General features: G+C 45.5%; 5 protein-coding genes across 7 annotated transcripts; 3 read left to right on the top strand and 2 right to left on the bottom strand.

Moving 5' to 3' along the window:
• The first annotated feature begins 607 nt into the window (after positions 1-607).
• Positions 608-2,994, top strand: LOC102702844 (aquaporin TIP2-3). The gene is made up of 4 exons (XM_006653588.2): positions 608-785; positions 901-1,088; positions 2,116-2,178; positions 2,266-2,994. The coding sequence occupies exons 1-4, from the start codon at positions 659-661 to the stop codon at positions 2,665-2,667; spliced, it is 780 nt and encodes a 259-aa protein (XP_006653651.1). The 5' UTR covers positions 608-658; the 3' UTR covers positions 2,668-2,994.
• Positions 2,995-3,002: 8 nt separating this feature from the next.
• LOC102702558 (probable aquaporin TIP5-1) lies at positions 3,003-4,297 on the top strand. The gene is made up of 3 exons (XM_040523469.1): positions 3,003-3,205; positions 3,313-3,563; positions 3,652-4,297. The coding sequence occupies exons 1-3, from the start codon at positions 3,082-3,084 to the stop codon at positions 4,066-4,068; spliced, it is 792 nt and encodes a 263-aa protein (XP_040379403.1). The 5' UTR covers positions 3,003-3,081; the 3' UTR covers positions 4,069-4,297.
• Positions 4,298-8,357: 4,060 nt separating this feature from the next.
• LOC102712248 lies at positions 8,358-10,784 on the top strand. The gene is made up of 4 exons (XM_006652547.3): positions 8,358-8,920; positions 9,492-9,789; positions 10,107-10,200; positions 10,311-10,784. The coding sequence occupies exons 1-4, from the start codon at positions 8,481-8,483 to the stop codon at positions 10,538-10,540; spliced, it is 1,062 nt and encodes a 353-aa protein (XP_006652610.2). The 5' UTR covers positions 8,358-8,480; the 3' UTR covers positions 10,541-10,784.
• Positions 10,785-10,873: 89 nt separating this feature from the next.
• LOC102711967 (carotenoid cleavage dioxygenase 7, chloroplastic) lies at positions 10,874-13,399 on the bottom strand. The gene is made up of 7 exons (XM_006652546.3): positions 13,005-13,399; positions 12,526-12,896; positions 12,267-12,395; positions 12,044-12,175; positions 11,681-11,953; positions 11,183-11,583; positions 10,874-11,072 (listed from the first exon to the last, which is right to left on the bottom strand). The coding sequence occupies exons 1-7, from the start codon at positions 13,376-13,378 to the stop codon at positions 10,929-10,931; spliced, it is 1,824 nt and encodes a 607-aa protein (XP_006652609.2). The 5' UTR covers positions 13,379-13,399; the 3' UTR covers positions 10,874-10,928.
• Positions 13,400-14,548: 1,149 nt separating this feature from the next.
• LOC102711692 (acetylglutamate kinase-like) lies at positions 14,549-19,193 on the bottom strand. 3 transcript variants are annotated; one of them, XM_015836684.2, is made up of 2 exons: positions 17,988-19,167; positions 14,549-14,895 (listed from the first exon to the last, which is right to left on the bottom strand). In XM_015836684.2, exon 1 carries the CDS (start codon positions 19,031-19,033, stop codon positions 18,008-18,010), a length of 1,026 nt encoding a protein of 341 aa, XP_015692170.1. In that variant the 5' UTR covers positions 19,034-19,167; the 3' UTR covers positions 14,549-14,895; positions 17,988-18,007. The 3 variants fall into 3 exon arrangements, with proteins under 3 accessions (XP_015692170.1, XP_006652608.1, XP_015692169.1); XM_006652545.3 differs by lacking the exon at positions 14,549-14,895 and adding an exon at positions 15,120-15,706 and having other exon boundaries at positions 17,988-19,193; XM_015836683.2 differs by lacking the exon at positions 14,549-14,895 and adding an exon at positions 15,120-15,687.
• Between the last annotated feature and the right edge of the window lie 1,280 nt (positions 19,194-20,473).

Here is a 20,473-nt window from a genome sequence, read left to right as displayed (position 1 = left end):
TTAAATACGTCATCATTAAATAAGAAGATTGTATGTAGTGTGAGGTCAGTAGGGGTAAAATTGACAGGGACTTGAATATGAGGTTATTTGGTGAACAACTAGTACTTCACAAATGTCTTTTTTGTGAAACAATTTTGAATTTCAGAAATACAATTATTATGGAACGGAGGAAATAGTGTTCATTAAATATGATTTCACCTGCTTATAGGAGTCAATGAAGAAGTGTGAGATAATACTACATTATCAATCGCATGATCCAATAATAGGTTAGTCATTATAGTTCTCTATAATGTTTATTAACCAGTAGATAAGACAATACATGACCCAACAGCTTCTTTCTAATTGTCTTGTGGTGTATCCCAACGTGGTTCGTGTCTAAACAATCACAATAAACACAAAGTTCAGCAAAACAGAGTGGTTGGTCGGCCAATATAAACCACAAAACACAATTAGTTTTTAGATTTGCGAACTTGTGGTTATCATTTCACTTCACGCCGCCCATAATATTGTAGTGCGGATGTAAGGCTGGGCATCAAGTCATTACATCCACCCCATGTGTGTATAAAAGGGGCCTGAAGAAGGGTTTCCCTGCACCAGTGTGATCAACCATCTCCTTAGACGTCTCAGCCTAAAGGCTCTTCTACTCGCATAAAGAAAGATGGTGAAGCTTGCATTTGGAAGCTGTGGTGACTCTTTCAGTGCCTCGTCCATCAAGGCCTATGTCGCCGAGTTCATTGCCACGCTCCTCTTTGTGTTCGCCGGCGTCGGCTCCGCCATTGCCTACGGTGAGCTCCTTAATTCCGTTTCAGAAAACTTGCATTCCATCCCTGCTTAGACCACTGAGCAGGGATAGGTTATTCTGCGTTGCCCATTGCTCGTCCAAAATTTCGTCTTTTGCAGGGCAGCTGACAAAGGGCGGGGCGTTGGACCCAGCTGGCCTGGTAGCGATCGCCATCGCACATGCCTTCGCACTGTTCGTCGGAGTTTCCATGGCCGCCAACATCTCCGGCGGCCACTTGAACCCCGCCGTCACCTTCGGCCTTGCCGTCGGTGGCCACATCACCATCCTCACCGGCATCTTCTACTGGGTCGTGTAAGATCATAAGCATGATTAATATTTTCTGATGAACAATTGGCTTGCGATTTGATTTATAAATTGAATTTGGTTTGGAAACAATTAAGGTGTTGGTGCGAGTGTGTATAACTAATGTGAGTTAGATTTCGATATCTGTGCTCGGAAACGGTTGGTTTGTCTCTAGTTGTGCAGGTGACTTGAGGTCAATATCGGACAATGGCGGTGGAATCGTGACTAGGCTCAGGGAGGAGCTGAGGTCCGGACGATCGAGGATGCCAGGTGACGATATTGAATACGAGTTGGCACATGGTGGAGCAACACCGTGTGGGATGGAATCGTAACGGGCTTCACATGTTGTGTGTGTAAGCGCCGGAAAAATCGGGAAGTAAATCGGATCAAAACTGGATGAGAAAAGGAAAGGAATTTGCTATAGGTTCGGACACTATAGCAGCAGCAACCGGATTACTGTAGCACGCGGCACTGTAGCAACCGGATCGGATTACTGTAGCAGTCGGACTACTGTAGCACGGCTGATTTTGGCATGTTGGATTTGATTAGAAAAACTAAGAGATGAGCCATATTAGTATAAGGAGTCCTACTCCTATTTGGTGATAGACTTTTCGATATAAATAGAGACCGAGGGGTATGCCCCCGGTGTGCTTTTGTGAGACTTAGTTGTTGATTCTAGATCGACGATTTTGATAGGAGTGCTGTTGGTGCACTTTGTAAATACCAGTTGATGCAATAAAGTCAAGATCATTCAATCTACGTTTTCGACTTTTATCTACTGGTGATTTTTTGGATTCCGACGATCCGATCGACGTCATAGGAGTGGCGCGATTCGATGATCTGCTCAGCGGCACATGAGCGGCGCGATCAAGGTAGCGGCGACACAGGAGCGACGTGATTAAGGCAGCAAGTCTTCGTCAATTTCTTCGACAGAGGTAATCCTTTATTCCGCGAAAGATTTTTGGGTTTTGTTTTTCCCTACCATTCACCCCCCCTCTGGTAGGTTTGTTTGATCTTGTTCGATCCTACAGGTCGCTCAGCTGCTCGGCGCATCCGTCGCGTGCCTGCTCCTGCAGTTCGTCACCCACGGACAGGTTGGGTACCATCATGGCGGCGCCACGTCGCGGTATTTTGCACTGCACTTTCTACTGCGAGCTAAAAGAATCGGGATTGTAACGCAGCCTATCCCGACGCACGCCGTCGCCGGAATCAGCGAGATCGAGGGCGTCGTGATGGAGATCGTGATCACGTTCGCGCTGGTGTACACGGTGTACGCCACCGCGGCCGACCCGAAGAAGGGGTCGCTCGGCACCATCGCGCCCATGGCCATCGGCTTCATCGTCGGCGCCAACATCCTGGCCGCGGGGCCTTTCAGCGGCGGCTCCATGAACCCGGCTCGCTCCTTCGGCCCCGCCGTCGCGGCAGGCAACTTCGCCGGCAACTGGGTGTACTGGGTCGGGCCACTGATCGGTGGCGGCCTAGCGGGGCTCGTCTACGGCGACGTGTTCATTGCCTCCTACCAGCCGGTCCCCCAGCAGGAGTACCCAGGAAGATCCTTCAATCCGAACCGTTGCTGCTGCTGATTCCATCGTTGTCACGTCTCCTTCCTCTTGTATTTGATCTTCCCGTTTGGCCGTTTCCTTCCCTTCTTGTTTCTGGTTTCAAATTTGTCGTGAAGAATCTGTCGCACAACTGCTCGATCGATCTGCGTCATATATGGACGGTTCATTAAAACTTGTAAGTTTGCACGTACACGTTCTCTCTTGCATGTGGTGTGCGTACGCGTGCAACGGGCGTGGCCGCGTGGAGAGGGTTCAGATAAGTAGCGGGCGGCGGCAACCGCTGCGAACTACCGCGAGGCGCCGTTTCACTCTACGGTCGCGGCTCTCGCTCCTCTATATATATTAAGCACTGGACACCAAGTGAAGAAACCGTGCGAACCCGTGTAGTTGTTGTGTGTTCACTGCGCTCAAAACCACACGGTTAAAGTATTTGCAATGGCGAACCTCCGACTCCACATGCAGCGCTGCTTCTCGCCGCCGTCGCTCCGGGCGTACTTCGCCGAGTTCGTCTCCACCTTCCTCTTCGTGTTCACCGCCGTCGGCTCTGCCGTCTCCGCCCGTGCGTCAAAACTCTTTCACTGTGGCCGACGTCCATGTCGTGCGATATGTTCGGTCGTTGGTCTCCTACGTGATTGTTGCTTTTTGCTAACTTGTCACTGTCGCCAGGGATGCTCCAGCCCGATGCCACATCCGACGCATCGTCCCTGGTGGCAACCGCCGTCGCACAGGCGTTCGGGCTCTTCGCCGCGATGTTCATCGCCGCCGACGTCTCCGGCGGCCACGTCAACCCTGCAGTGACATTCGCCTTCGCCATCGGCGGCCACATCGCCGTCCCGAGCGCCATCTTCTACTGGGCGTCCCAGATGCTCGGCTCCACGTTCGCCTGCCTCGTCCTCTACTACATCTCCGCCGGCCAGGCACGCATCCATGATCACCTTCTGAGTTCTTATCAGAATGTCCATTGCTGCATTACATCACAAACTAATATTGCGCGCGTCTGCACAGGCCGTGCCGACGACGAGGATCGCGGTGCAGATGACCGGGTTCGGCGCGGCGATCCTGGAGGGAGTGCTCACGTTCATGCTCGTGTACACCGTGCACGTGGCCGGCGACCCGCGCGCCGGCGGCGGCAGGAAGGGGCTCGCGGCGACGGCGCTGGGCGCGCTGGCGGTCGGGGCCGTGACGGGCGCGTCCGTGCTGGCGGCGGGGTCGCTCACGGGCGCGTCCATGAACCCGGCGCGCTCGTTCGGGCCGGCGGTTGTGAGCGGGCACTACAACAACCAGGCCGTGTACTGGGTCGGCCCGATGATCGGCGGGGCGGTCGCGGCGCTGGTGCACCAGAACCTGGTGTTCCCGGGCGTGCCGGAGCCGGTCCCCAACGAGCCGCGGCCGCACGGGAGCGTGGAAACGGTGGTCGTGTAACCCAGTCCTCCGCTCTGTCACCCTGCCTCTTTTTATCATGTCGTGTTAGAATGTTGATGCCTTTGATTTCGTGTACTAGTGTAGTATGTGTAAGTTCTACTGTGGATGGCATCTTAATTTAGGTCGTGGAAATGTGAATGTTTGAAGGAATAGCAGAAATGTAATTTAGGTAAGTTGGACAGTAATGGATGGTTTGGTAGATATCTCTATTACAAAACGGAGTTGCTCATATCCCTCCTGATCCTATGTCACCTAAATATCATAGTGATAAAAAACATAAAAAATTAAATGTTTTCTTGAAAAAAACAGTTTCTTTTCTCTATACTCTATGGGTTCGTGCATTCAATCATCAGTAGTATATATGACATTCTCTTTTTTTTTATTAGCATGTATCGTCCATAATTAATTATATAGATATTTTGTAATACACGAGTATATGGGACCACCAATTAGTTAATAAATCTATTAGTCGATTTTGTGAGATGTTGGATTGAAATCGAATGAACAAAGAGAATCCAAACAAATTAACATGCAAGCAATAAACACAGATCTTCAAGTAAATCTGATAAAAAAACCGATTGATAGATTAAAAATTTTCAAGCGATTGATAAATAGCAAATTTGTAAGTTATATTAGAAGTTGGATTACGTACTCGACTAGTGCATAGACACAACTGTTGTTTCGCTGGAACCACATGAATAGAACCGAGCGCCGAGATCAGTCATTGTGGCACGGTCGGGTACTAGTCGTCCGACAGAGCCGTATGTATATAAATAGTACTAGGACTCATGAGCCCATACGTACATTATTGTGATGGATTGATTGATGGGCTCCCTTTGATCTAGTAAAATAGAAGGCGCTAACAAAACCGGGCCATTACGTTTAGTTGATGGCCCCTGTTACTCTAACATAGCAGGCCCGGTAGTCGCCAGGATTGGCATGCGAAAGGCTACGACTCTACGAGGAAGCTCAAGGGCGCAATATAGCTAGGAAGAGCTTGGTGCCATTGGATTACAGTGGTGTGACGTAGATTGATCGATGTAATTATATCTAACAAAATAGAAGTTAAAGAGTTGTGTATCAAATATAATTTTGCTTTTAACATTGTATAGATATTACAACCAGACGTATGCAAATGGCTGTATATATCCGAGTGGATATAGAGGCCGGGTAAAAATAACATTCTCTAAAAATAATAAAAATAAAAAAAAGACGTATGCAGATGTAAAATAAAGTAAAAGTTATATATAAAGTTCAATTCCATTTTTCGTTTTAAGATATATATAAATCCAATTATACTTTTAGAATTTGAATGTATCATAATTATGTTTATAGAATATAATATTTGTAAGACTTGTATATCAAATACAATTACATTTTTATCTAGCTATGCGTAAATTACACGAGGAATCCCCTAATTTATTATGTATCATCATGAAAGTATTGGTCCCTACATGTTATAGCTCTCATATACAATGATATTTTGTAACCATGCAGGAGCTATATTCTTATTATATATGAATATGTCGAAGAAAGATTGTATACTTATTTAATGATATGAACTACTATAAAGTTAAAATTTTATTTTATAAAATATGAGATGAACTTTTATATACAAACTTTTTGTAAAAAATTATAATGTATAGTAGTTTGGAAAACGCTCGTAGAAGTGAAGAAAAAATATGTGTAAAAGGACATAGCCATGTAAGTTGGATAAGGAGTGTTACGGAAAACTCAAACATATGATCAAATTGTCGAATTGTTCGGAGAATCGAAATCTTAACGCTTTTCTGTTTTCTCTAAGATACTGCGTCGCTTGCCTCTCCCGAATAATTCGGTAATTTGGTCACATGTATGAATTTGTTCCACGGGCAGAACAAATCCGCGGCCTTCACCAATCACCCGCCCTAAGCGTCATGGATAGGTACAAAATCCGGTTGCAAATTGCAACTTGTGATGCGCTGATGGAAGCAAAAAGAATAAAAAAAGAAAAGAAAGAAAACAAGTGTGTTATTAAACTTCACACTAATCATCTATCAATGCACGCGTTTTCATATGCGGTGGCGGTGGCACTGCTCACCGCCACATAATCCGCCATCCAAACCGGTGAAAAACTAACTAAAGCCAGCGGCAACCCCGGATCGCTAGGGCGCGCTGGCCCTCCTCGCGGAGAACGAAACAGGGTGAAATATTCCATCGGAACAGGAGAATTTAAGGATCTCTGGGTTTTTTTTCCATAGTTTCATCATGATCGTTTGGTTGGGGGGTTGGGTTTGCCGCACGCGACGCTCCACGGTGTCCCGGGGGAATACGCTTCGTTGCGCTCATGGCGTCGCGTCACGGCTACGGGCTCCCGCGGCCCCGGCAACGGCAAGCGCACCATGTCTCCGCTCGCGTTACGGTTCGGAGACCCGGCCATTCGAAAACGACGTCAAGGCCTCTGATCCCCACGGCACTTGGTCTCTGATTTCTTTCTTTCTCTTTTTTTTTTTTGAAAGAGAGATAAGATCATTGCCGATCCGGCTTTGATGAGAAAGCGCCCATACCCTTTGTCCTCTGAATTCGTCACGGCCAAACAGGCAGCTCCGAAATCGTCACAGCACATTGGGCGATGGACAAGCACGACGCTGTCGCTAATGGTGGATCCTGTTGATTACACGCAAGATCGATACCTTGATCCGATTCGTTAATCCTGACGCAGAGCACTTAAAATTTTACCCGTACTTGTTCTTGCAGCGATGATCGCAGAATCACGTACGCCCGGGCGTAGTGATCGTGGATCCGTCCGTTCGTAACAGAGATGTACAGCGTTTTCTTAGAGACTACGGAGATGCACGATCAAATCCCCTTTCACATGACATGATGTTCTCTAATTGCTCTGTCTCGTACGTTCCCGAAGGAGCAAAATCAGCATTTGCGGCATACATTATGGCCGTGCCAACCGTGTCAAACCAAGCACAAAACTTACCCTAATTATAATCGTAATTATAATCGAATAAACTAGGGGTACTAAAGTAAGCAACACCAAAGCCTTGGGCGGCACGCAGTTGTTTTTATTTATCAAAATGTGTTCTTGTGTTCAGTAGACAGGTACATGTGGGATCACATATTTCGTTTTTATGGCCACGTGTCACTGATAAAGCATCAAGACTTCTTCGAGGTTGTAGATGCATAAGAGTAACCGCTGTTGGAGAACCTAATGCAAAACGCAACATGGATAGCCATCATTCTCTTAGTCTAAAACCGAAAATGACGTTTGATAAAACGACATGGTAGTAAATAAGTCCGAAAAGACATCTAAACAACAAACTGTATCGCACTACGCCTTGTGAGAGAAGGGAAATAAAGAGGATTCGAATTATCTATAACCGTAAAGCACGACATCGGCAATTTTATCTATACGTCTATCCTTCATTTTGTTGCGTAATTGTAAACAATCTGATTTTTTGGGGGGCAGAGGTCGCTCCAGTTGAATTTCATGCATACAAATGTACAGCTTTTCGTATACAAGTAAGATCTTAACCACCTCCACAAGCTAAAAAAGTCTGATGATATATTTAAAAATATAAATATATAACACTACAAATTTTGCCTAATAAAAACATGAAACCATATAGTTATTAGGACCGTGGAACTTAGGTGACACGCGTACAAAAGTAGATATGCAAAACTGTTATTTTAATTTCCTTTAACAAACATAGATATAATAAAAACATCATTCTCCAATTTATTTAGCAGGCCAGAGTTCAAAGATTTTGAAGAAAGATATACCTCACCCTGTTCTAAAATATAAATATTTATAGAATTTAAATTTTGTATTGTAAACCAATTATTACTTACTAATTCATATGATTTCAACCATCAATGATTTCAGAGCCAACCATATGTTTAAAAATAGAGTTTTTTATTATTCTTGAAAAGTATATCAAGATACCAAGATTTTTAGTACAATAATTTTTTTATCATCCTTAAAAAGTACCTCAAGGTAACAAGAATTTTGGTACAAATTTTCGGTACCTCAAGGTATCACGTTTTTTTACCCTAAAAGATATATCTTGAGTTACTTTTTAAAGGATGGTAAAAAATCTCTTCAAATGGAATAAGGTTTTAAAATTTAACTACTGAAGCGACTTAGAATTTTTTAATATTTTTTAGTTCATACTAAATAATAAATATTTATATTTTAAAAGGTTAAGATAATTTGTTAGCGGTACTTTCAATCACCTCTCTGCAAAAGATACTCCTATCAGTTAACAAACCTCCCATAACAATCCTAAATAAACGCAAAACTAATCTACCCGGTTCTCCCCCTTCATACGCCGCCTCGCCGCAACGCCAAAAAGGAACAAAGCGAGGCGGAGGCGGAGGCGGAGGGAGCGAGCATCGGCTGCGGCTGCGAGGTGCCCGCCGCCATGGTAGTCCATGTGGTGTACCGGAGGAGGGAGAACGGTTGGAGAGGAGGCGAGACGCCCGCGAGGCTCCAGGGGAGCGCCGCCATGAGCAGCCCTTCCGGTAAGCACCAGCTCCGCCTCGCCGGCTCCTCCACGCTCCGCGGTGGTGCTGCGCTCTCGCCCGCCGTCTCCAGCGGCCGCCCTGGCGCGCGAGCCGTGTGCGCCGCCTCGCCGCCACCGCCCTGCTCTATCGCCTCCGTCGGTTGCTCCTGGGAGTCCCGCTCGCTGCGCCTTGATGATGATGAAGGCTGGGAGGAGGTCATCGCCCTGGGCGACGACGCCCTGCGGGCAGATTCCGCGGCGTTCGACGCTGTCTCGGAGGCGGTGGACGAGCAGGGCATGGTGTTCGGTGCCCCGCCCACCGACCAGGAGGTCCGCGCCGCCGTCGCTAGCATCCAACAGTGAGATTCAAACTCAAACATATCCTCTCAGATTTAAAAGTTTTGTTTTTTTATTATTTATAAAGTTTTTTTAGTGTTGCAGCCTGTTGATTATCATAGTATAAGATCGGAAGTTCGGAACTGCCTTGTTTAATTAGTTGCTAATTGACTTTCTATAACAACGTTGATAATTGTTCTTAATGACAAATTTGTCGCGTGGAAGTGATAATTGTTCTTAATTTCAAATTTGTTGCGTGGAAGTTAATATGCTCAGAACCCCGGTCAAGCTATCTTCAAAACTTTCCTCGTGTCCTTGAAATCGTTGTGTGCATATTAATCTAGATGTGGAATATCAAACAATGCAATTGGATCTCCAAATCCAATTTACCCATTTCCTGTGCTAAAAGAAGCATCTTTTGTCATACTTCTCTTACTGCATACACTTCCTCGTCATTATCATTGTTTAATTACAGTCTTAGAGCCTGCTATCCCCTCTGGTATTAGCAGAGCTTGTCAGCTCTTAGTTTGATTAATTTATACAACCTGTTTTTACAGATTTTATAAAAAACACACGATCTTCTTTTGCATGCAGGGTATTTGAGAACCATCCTGCATTGGATTCTGATGGACCTGCCCAAGCACTTGCATTGCCCCCCATCTCAGGACTTCCTCCATCTGGAATGCTTGTGAATTATTTTGCTGAGGATTCTGCTCAATCGGATAATAAGATTAACCAGTTAACCAACTTAGAACATTCTACGCCAGACAGTGCATCAGAGGAAATGATCGAACCTGCTGTGCTTGTCCTTAATTCAACTGCCCTTTTAACCAGAGAACATCGGAATGTGCTGGATGCATTCCACCTATTGCAAGTAGATCCTTCTGTCCAGGTGAATATCTAAGAACTTGATTGTTATCACCAAAAACTCCCTCGCTCTCTCTCTCAAACCACTCGTCATTCTAGCTTTGTCCTAAGTCAACTATTTGTATCTTTGACCTTGATTTTCTATAAATTCATATAGTTTAATGTGATAAGATCTATATTTTAATATGCACCATGAGAAATAACTTCATTATACTATAGTCAAAGATAAAAAAAGTTTTGACTTACGACAAACTGGAACGACTAATAATTTGAACGGAGGGAGTATTATGTTTTAGAGAGAACCTATATTCCTTTGCCTAACATTCTTCTCCCACAATGCAGAAAATGGTTATGGCCTTGTCTACGGATAAGTCTGTATGGGATGCTGTGATGAAAAATGAGGTGGTGCAAGAATTCAGGAGGTCCTTTCAGGATGGTATGGCACTTAATTTATTTTTAAGTACATCTTTATACTATCTTAAATCAAAAGATCGACTGGGCCTTTATAAACAATAGTAACCTTGTGGGTGCCTATCCTTCTTTCAGCTAAGGAGGCTGATCTCAGTGGAAGCTCTTCTGCTTCTCCTGGAGTGATGAAGTGGGTCATGGAAAACACCCAGGCAAAAATCAAGGAATTCCTTGAGAACATACTTAAGCTTGTGAACATGCTCTTCCTAACTCAGAGTGAGGACTACGATTTGTATGACGATACAGTGAGGATGTCTTTCATGCTCACGGTCTTCGTCTTCATTGTCGTAACAATGGCTCGCATATAGTGATAACAACAATTCGTCGACTTTGCATTTGATGGTTTGTTAGCTATGTACAGGGTCTGTTCTAGTCTCTTAATTCTCCTCGAACCATGGATGGTATTATTCTTAGTTGCCAGTTCAAGAACTTGCAATCTTAAATTGCCAAGACATCATGATTCTTAGTGGAAGTCTTATATGTTTACACTGGAGCATAATTATTGCCTGAAACATTAATATTTCATATGAAGTGCAATGTGCTTATTCTCCAGACTCTGTTAACATGAGTAGAATTTTGATGAATTGCGAGTCCAAGTTCCATGCCAAGACTGAATATATTTTTGCAGTCTAATCATTTGGTTGCCTGACAATTCCTCCCCAGAGTTGGACATGGTTTGATGCTATTGCTCAATGCTTATTCATCTCCCCAGAAACCATGGAATCCCATTGGAAAAGTGAGGTGCTTTGGCACCTCAAGTTTTGCCACAAGTGCATTCTTTTCCCCTATCTTCTTTGCATCCAGCACCACTAGATGGCATCTGTGCTTTGAGACTGCATACTGTCAGAAGCAAGAAGCACCCAATGTCTCGATGTTAATTGACTAGTCAACATCTGTATTCTTAAGAAAAGCAAAATACTCATGTTGGTTGCCTGGGCATTCCTTCTTACCTCCACAAGAATAACATAGCCGTCATCCTCCCCGCCGCCGGTGGGGATGAAGACGGGCTCGCCGACGAACTTGCGCCCCTCGGTAGACCACCACTGTGCCGAACCATCGGAGACATCAACCTTCACCACACTGTCGAACGGGAAGTACGGGAGGAATCTGCGGGAGCCGGACGCAGCGCCGGCGTAGATGAACCGGTTCCTCTTGTTGGTGTAGCTTGGGTTTATCGCCGGGAAGTCCGCCGGCCTGGCGTACTGATCGGACAGCCTCCTGACGGAGCATCTCCGGCACGCTCCTGTCTTGTCGAGCTCGATGGCCACCTGAACAAGGCGAGGCAGCCACTCCTTGCCCTTCACCGCGTTCATGAACGACGGGTCCAGCTTCTTGTGGTTCCAATTGTAACCTGTGCAAATCAATCAACGATCGTTGATGCAGTGATGTGCAGATGCAGAAAGAGTAGCACATTGTTGTGTTTTGTGCCTTTGTGGTGCTGAAATTACCAAACATTCTGTGGAAGTGGAACCACTGGTAGGAGCAGCCCGACATGTGCAGCCGGACGTCGAGGCCGCCCCGGCGGTTCTCCTCCTCGAACGCGTTGCCGACGTGCACGGACCACATCTGCGACGGCGCCTCGATCGGCACGCTCCAGTCGCGGCCGCTCGCCTCGGCCTCCGGGGAGCGCGGCAGCAGGTATACCGGCGTCGACTGCCTGCTCGGGTCCACGGCGAGCGCCGCTATCATCGGGTGAGTGCCCGTCAATGCCAGCAGCGATCCTACCCAAAGAACGGCGCCATCAACCAAGCGTCAGCATCAAACGCCGCTGCGCGTTTCATGGGCAAGTTCTGTTTGTTTTCTTTCCTTACCGGGGATGTCGAGCTTGATCCTGTTGCCGAGGAGGACGTAGTGGTTGTCCGTGAAGGCCCAGTCGTGGATCATCAGGTGGTCCGGCACGACGAACTCCCGCTTCTGGACGAGGTCGAAGAGGGCGTCGAACTCTGCCCATGGAAACGCCGGTGAATTTTAAGTCGGGTGGCTTTGAGATGGATGGAAGGGCGTGGTGGCGGAGTGAGGCGACGGTGGGCTGACCGTAGAAAGTGAAGTGGGATCGCGGGAGGAGCATGTCCTCGGCGTTGCAGGCGACCATCAGCAGCCGGCCACGCCGCGGGTCGATCTTGTAGTGCGCGAGCAGCCTCTTGCCCGGCATGTCGAACACACCTGCACGCGCGCACCAACGTCAAATCAGTTCGGTTCGAATCATGTCCGTGCGCGACTCGCGCGCGCGGGTTGCGCACCGAGGCGCGGCGACGAAAGTGGAGGCCCCTGCTGCCGGTACAGTGTTACGCACCGCTGAGAACAGGGCGCAGCAGCCGCGCGGCCACGTCGAGCCCGGCCTCCTGCAGCCACGGCCGCCGCGTCGTCGTCCGCCGTGCTGCGGACGCGTTGGCCTCGTCTGCGGCGGCGCCGGCGAGGCCGAGCAGGTCGAACGGGCCGACGGTCTGGAGCGTCCGGGGGTCCACCTCGTACGGCTCGCCGCCCTCCCAGAGGCAGAGCAGCCGTCCGCCCCAGCGCAGCACGCTGGTGTTGGCCACGTTCTTCATCACCTTCACGTTGCCCACCTTCTTCCCGCCCTGCAGCACGGAGAAGGGTCCACGGTGCGTGAACCGCCACGACGCGCCGTCCCGGCTCTCCTCCCTCTTCGCCGCCGTCTCCACGAACCTGCATGCGTGGACCGTGGACTGTCACCGACTCGTGTCGCGCGCGCGCTGTGTGGAAGCAGGTCAGTGGCAGCTAGCTGCAGCCGCCGCATCTGCATGCGCGCCTTACCGCGCGGAGTAGTGGACGGTGCCGTGGCCGGGCTGGAAGCGGAAGGAGCGGAGGTAGCCGTGGCCGTCGAGGGGGTGGACGGTGGAGCCATGGTCGTCGGAGAAGATGCCGGGGCCGGCGAGGTAGTAGGTGCCGGCCGGGAAGTCCGGCGGGATCGCGCCCTCGGTGACGCGGAGTGGGACGGAGCCGAGGCACTCGTCGCGCTGCGACCGGAAGAGGAGGTTGTAGTCCCAGAAGGCCGCGGACAGTGTGTCGGGCTCGGCGGTGGTGGCGGTGGCGGCGATGGCGCGGATGACGGCGCCACAGCGGCGAGGTGGTGCAACGTGGTGGCGCTGCACAACGGCGTGCATCGGTGGAATCGTGTGCGTCGCCATCTTTGGGTTGGCCTCGCTCGGTCCTTGCCTCGGTTCGTTGTTATTACGACGGAAGATGTCCTGGTCTTCTTTTGTACTGAACGTCTGGTTGCTGAACGGACATGTTGCTACTTTAAAATTGAAAACGGTATTATAAGAAATTTATATACGCAAAGTTTTTTTAAAAAAAATCGCACTTAGTACATCTTAACTCATGTAGTTTTGTCTGAGAGCACTATTCTCTATGGCCAGCACCTCGTTTATCGCTTAAATCAGGTAGTTTGTTTAGTACTGACATCAAGTAGCAGTTGAGGTGAGTTTCCTACTATACAATACAAATATAAACATTCAATATATGTAAGGTTGTCTTCTTTCCACCTGAAGATGAACGGTTATATGATTTTTACAGCTATTTAATAGTGTAAATAATATAATTAGCTATTACAAAGTTAATAATCTATTTAAAAAAGTAAGATGGAGAACTTCACAATTTCAAAAAAAATGTACCGTTTAGGACTTTGGAAAACATGTGTGCAAAAGGCGAGAAAAATCTGAGAATAATCCGGGGAAAAATGTCAACTTGGTACTTTAAAATTAGCACACTTATGTCCTGTTTAACAAGACAAATTTGGTTGCTCTCTTTTGAGTGGCATATCTTTCAACAGTATGTTTGTCTTCTTATGAAAGATGAAAAACTATCTGATTTTTATAGTTATTTAATAGTATAAGTGAAGAAATTAATTAATATAAAATAGAAATCCTGCTATGCAAAGATAAGATGATGAATTATATATATATTTTTAAAAAACACATTGTTTAGCAATTCAAAAAATATGTGCACAAAAGAGATCTGGCTAAAAGAACACAAGCATTATAATCATATATGTGCAATGAAGATGACCTGCTATAAGGTTACAACTTACCCATATTATCCCTTGGTGCACACTTTCCGAATCGCTAAATACTGTATTTTTAATAAAAGTTTCCATGTAGAAACTGATTATCTCACATTTCTAAAGTAGACCTTTTAACTTTATATTAGTTATTTCCAATGCTTATACCATAAAATAAGCTACTTAAAAAACCAGATAATCTTTCGTCTAATAAAAGAACCGTCCTAATTATGCAAATTTCTTTCGGTTTCGTTTTGGAGGGTTTTGGACCAGGAATCGTTGGTATTTAGGAGTGGAATCCAAGGGCTTTGTGCAGTATTGGCATAATTGATAATGCGTCTGCATTGTTCATATCGACAATGACAAAGTGAGAAGAGATATATAAATGGGCCTACTAGAACTTAGAACATTAGTACAAGGCTAATTGTAGTTACAATAATCATTTTTCTCCTGACAAGTTGCACCTACAATAATCCTGAAAGGGATTGGAAAATTGAAACTTTCTGCAGTCACATTCCCGAAGTAGCGATGGCCTGCTGTCGATCAAAACATCATCTCCAAAGAACTTTCTCCTAACCCACCGTTCCATCTCCAGCCAATGATCCAGACAGGACAAATTCGGCAACGCAGCTGCAGACCTGCAGACTGCAGTAGATAGAATGTCTTTTCGTTTTGTATGTATGATTTGTAAATAAACGCTGAAAGATCAATCTAATTTGTAGGAAGAAAAACGTGATGTATCATTGTATGTCCTAACGTGAACCACACACAACGATAGGAGAATTTGTTACCACAAACAGTGACAAAAGGAATGAACAGAACGACATGTAGAAAACAAAGCATATCAAGCGAAATAAAAATGGCCCGTAAATTTGATGGTATACTAACTTGTTGTATAGCCGCAGGCATTTTATTGCCAAGCACAATGGTTTTAACTTTTAAGGAGCTGAAGCTTTCAGCAGACAATAAACATCACTACGATATGCACAGGACCAGTCTCTCACAAAAAAGTAAATGGACAACATAATGAGGAATAGATTCTGCAATGCCAAGACAAGGGGTAGGATTTTCTTCCCTTTTCTCAAAATTTCTCTCACACAACAGATAAGAAATGATGAATGGCACCATGGAAGTTCCCACTAATACAGTACTTAAATACCAAAAAGAAGTTCCCACCAATACAGTACTTAAATACCAAAAAGAAGGCAAAGTTCCATTAGATGCAAATGGATTTGCTGTGACCATGCCATGGTGGTAGGTGCTAGAAAGGACAGAGAACGATGTCTGCAAGGACACAGAGCACGACCCCTCCACCCTCTCGATTTCTCCAAACCTCAAGAGTCAACTAGAACCTCGATATACTGGTGCCAAATCAAGTGATTTTCTCCATTCACTTGGTTCACAGTTCAATCCATCATATCACATCCGGGCCAACTCCTAAAAGAATGACAAAAAACTGGAATAAAATAAGTTTAGTGTGAACTTGGAACTTCAAAATACAAAATGTTCAGGCAGAATGGATGCAGCATCCATGATTCCAATCAAGATACAAAGAAAAAATGACAAATGAACATCTAGTCTTTGGAAGGCCGCGTTCGGCACTAGAGTAAGATATCTAACTCCTCTCTTTACGCTTCCCGAACTGCTAAACGGTGTATTTTTTAGAAAAAATTTCTATAGAAAAGTTGTTTTAAAAAATCAGATTAATCTATTTTATATTTTTTAACAATTAATAATTAATTAATCATGTATTAATCGATTACTATGTTTTCCGCGCTGGATAACTAACTCACAGCCCACAGCTATCGAACGCGGCCGAAGAGTGAATGTGATATATTATTGAGAAAATTTAACAAATGCCATTGACAAACACATCTTCTAAGAAATGTCATCGACGTGTGCGAGTTCTACAAAATGTCATCATAAAACGAATTTGTCTAAGAAATATTATCACCGTTATGGTTGCGTCGGTATTTCTCTATTAATTGCTATAGTATGAACATTGTATTTAACGGCAATAAATAGATAGAACTCTAACGACGATGATATTTCTTAGACAAATTTATTTGTACGATAATATTTCATAGAACTCGCACTCGTCAATGATACTTCTTAGACTTAGATGTTTATGCATTTTTTAGATTTTCACATTCAGACCTAAATAACCATAGGTGGCATACAACGGTAATAAAGAATTTATTACCGGGCATTGCGATGCTGCCGATGCATTCTTCTAGATGGAGTTTTAGGTGTAGCATCAAAAGGTAACACTATCAAGTAATTTACTGGGCACAATAATTGAGCGATGATCTGAACCCCAAACAATACCAAGAAAAAGACAGCTTGTTTCTGAACTATATACTCTTGAGTCTTGACTACACCTATAGATCCTGTACACCACACTGGTTCCTTTGGATCTATGATGTGATTAAAACAGATCCAAGAAGAACAGAGGAAGCTAAGACCTCGATCCAATTTTTATGTAACAATATGTGTGTGCGCGCGCGCGCAGGTTGATTCCACAAAAATCATGAATCATAAAACAATAATGCAAAATACAAGAAACAGGACAACAAGTGAAAATGGAATATAAGAATATGAATAAAAGTGTGAATCAATTGTCAAGCCTACAGGTTTATGCACTACTAACATTCAATGATCAAATAAAGAGAAGAGAGAGATGGGACAGGGAGGTTACTAGCAGGGTGTCAAAAGAAAGTGAAAGTTTGTATCTGTTCTACTTTAAAAGTTCCACGATGTAAGGTCGAGAACAAGACCTAATATTACAGTATTGCAAGAAATTTCAACCCCCTTAATTGAAAAGTCCAGAACAGTTCAATTAAATTTCAAGATAGATGTAGCAGATATCTAAATTCAAGATAGAAGTAGCAGATATAATCCATAGATGTAGCACATCTCAGCAATGGGATAGGATGATAAAAACCAGTAGCGTGGCATGAAGGAAAATACCCTCATTGGCTAATAACAACTAGATAAGTACATATTTTTGCTGAAGTTGGTATTCCTGATTGACATAAATCTTCATGCGATCGATGGGTCAAAATACAGTGTTAACTTGAATTGGTTAACTCAGTCTCACTCACAGCTCACACATTCCATATTTATGATGCTATTATACCTATAATCTTTTGGAACTCATGTTTGCAGTTGGTGAATCATGATTTTTTTTATTTTTTAAATATTTTTAAGAAATAATTTTATTACTAAACCTCCGGGAAAAATATTTTCACCCCATGAACCTTTTGGCCACGCCATCAACATTGGCTGACATGGCAGCATTGTCTTGCCACGCCATTGATAATGGCGTGACAAGACTGCCACGCCACACCATGCCCGAACAAGCGGCCAGCACTAGCATGGCCAAAAGATTCAGTTTTAGAAATATTTTTTTTGGAGGTCTGATAATAAAATTATTTCTTAAAAATGTTTAAAAAATAAAAAAAAATCGTGAATCATGCCCATGCTATCCCCAAACTACAATAAAACAACAATTTCATTTGAGCGTAGTTGTTTAACCTGAATTGATTCGATTTATAGCACAAACTAGAAAATGTTACCATTACCAACAAAGTCATGGAATAAACGGATGGAAGAACCATCTCAACCAATGTTACCCAGCTACAGGTTAGTTAGAGGAAAGGAATTCTTATTGCAACCATGAAGCAAATCAAATGCAAATTACATAACAATATGAGAAGGGAGGCACCAGAAAATACCATGACGGGGGTGAACCAGCTCAGCCAGTGATCATAGTGCCAGTTCCCTCGTCTGTGAGAATCTCGAGCAGCAACGAGTGTGGGACACGCCCATCGATGATGCTTGCGGTGTGCACACCCTGCGCGAGTGCGCGCACGCAGCACTCCACCTTCGGTATCATCCCACCAGCTACCTTCCCGTCGGCCACCATCTGCCGTACCCCAGCAATGTCGATCTCTTTTACCAGACTCCCGGGGTCATTTCGGTCGGCCAGAATTCCAGACACATCTGTGAGCAGCAACAGCTTCTCGGCGCCGACCGCAGCGGCAATCTCACCAGCCGCCGTGTCGGCATTGATGTTGTAGGCCTGCCCGGTCTCGTCAGCGGCCACAGTGGCGATGACCGGGATGTGACCGGAGGAGATGATAGGGTGGAGGACGGTGGCGTCCACGCGAGAGACCTCGCCGACGAAGCCGAGGGCCGCGGCGTTCGGGGACGGGCGCGCGGTGAGGAGGCGAGCGTCCTTGCCGCAGAGGCCTACGGCGGTTCCGCCCGCGAGGTTGATGAGGGAGACGAGGTTCTTGTTGACCTTGCCGACGAGCACCATCTCGACGACCTCCATGGTAAGCGCATCAGTGACGCGGAGGCCGTTGCGGAACTGCGGCTCGACGCCGACGCGAAGCAGCCAGGAGTTGATCTCGGGGCCGCCGCCGTGGACGAGCACGGGGCGGAGGCCGACGCAGGAGAGGAGGACCAAGTCGCGGATCACCGACGACTGGAGCTCCGGCGACTTCATCGCCGCGCCGCCGTACTTCACCACCACGGTCTTCCCCTTGAAGCGCTGGATGAAGGGGAGCGCCTCGGAGAGCACGTCCACGCGGGTCAGCGCCGCTGCCTCCGCCGCCGAAGCAGCCGGCGCCGCGGCGGCTGTGGCGGCTATACGAAGGCAGCGTTGAGGGGTGGGAGAGGTGGCGATGGGCCTGGCGTATTTGGGATCGGGGCTGGAAATCCGCGTGGAAGGTAGGAGAGAAGAGGAGGAGGTGAGGCGAGGCTTCGCGACGAGCATGGTGGCGGCGGCGGCGGCAGTCGGCTCGGGGAAGGTGTTCGACGAAATGGCTAAACGGGAGCGGATCGGTCACTTTTGTAGAAGAATCTGACCAGTGACTCAGTGAGGCATTTTCCTTTTGTCTGACACTGCCTCCGGATTCGTAGTCCGACGATTTTCATGCATCTCATACTGCTGTACTCGAACAAAATTAAGTAGTGAAGTAAGGTTCCCAAAAACTTCTTTGACATATGGAGCATTAAATGCACATAAACATTAAAATTAATTATATAATTATGAGGAAAATCTCGAAACGAATCTTTTAGGTCTAATTAGTACATGATTAATCATAATTGATATAGTAACCAATATGTGTTATTGATGGATTAATTAGACTCAAAAGATTCGTTTCACGGTTTCTAGGCATAATTTAAAATTTATTTTGTAATTAGACAACATTTAATATTTCAAATGTATGACCGTACACGTCGATATAACATCTCTTAGAAATGCAGAACGACACAATCTCTACGTCAGCTCCACGAAACTCGAGAAACACAAAACAAGAGAAAGATACAGTACATGATCTATCCACACGAACCTTTCACAGTTTCTAGGCATAATTTAAAATTTATTTTGTAATTAGACAACATTTAATATTTTAAATGTATGACCGTACACGTCGATATAACATCTCTTAGAAACGCAGAACGACACAATCTCCACGTCAGCTCCACGAAACTCGAGAAACACAAAACCAGAGAAAGATACAGTACATGATCTATCCACACGAACCACTGCACCAGAGATACAGAATATACTGGCACTCAGAGAGAAAAAACAGCAAGAATACTTCGACGAAAGCATGCCAAAGCCAATCTCTCCGTATAAATCTTGCACGTAGCTTGGTGATTCAAGACAACTATCTACCATCTTTCTCCTCCAATCCTCACGAATGTAAAGAACAAAAAGAACATGACCCAACAGCCATCAATAATACAATCTTCAAATTCATCGGAATGGGGAACCAAGCAGCTCCTGTGCATTGTATATAATACTAGTGTATTTTAACAAGCTACAGTGAAAAGATATTTGCAAGTACAATTTGCTGTGACGCTAACAGTCTGAAGAGTTTGATAACGAACTAGACTGTTTTACCATAACAGAGGAACCAGGAAATACTGTGCTGCTCCTCCATGCACTGCAGATCATAGGAACCGGAGAAAATGCTTCCATGCCAAAGCAGTCAAAGATGGATGCACTTTACCTTTTACTTGACACATTATTCAGAAGTTCATCAACTGAATATGTAATGCTAGTTGATACGGGATAAGAGTGATAGTGAGTGCTTGTTTCTTTATTGTTTGAAAATCGCCAATCTCTTCCTCCCTCTCGCGTGCAGTGTGCTCACATCCTGAGAAAACAAAAAACTAACCCCTTCCGGCCTTCCCCTCACGCATA

This window comes from Oryza brachyantha, chromosome 4 (assembly GCF_000231095.2).
Source record: "Oryza brachyantha chromosome 4, ObraRS2, whole genome shotgun sequence".
Classification (NCBI taxonomy): Eukaryota; Viridiplantae; Streptophyta; class Magnoliopsida; order Poales; family Poaceae; genus Oryza; species Oryza brachyantha.
This window is presented reverse-complemented; position numbering and strand designations above follow the sequence as displayed.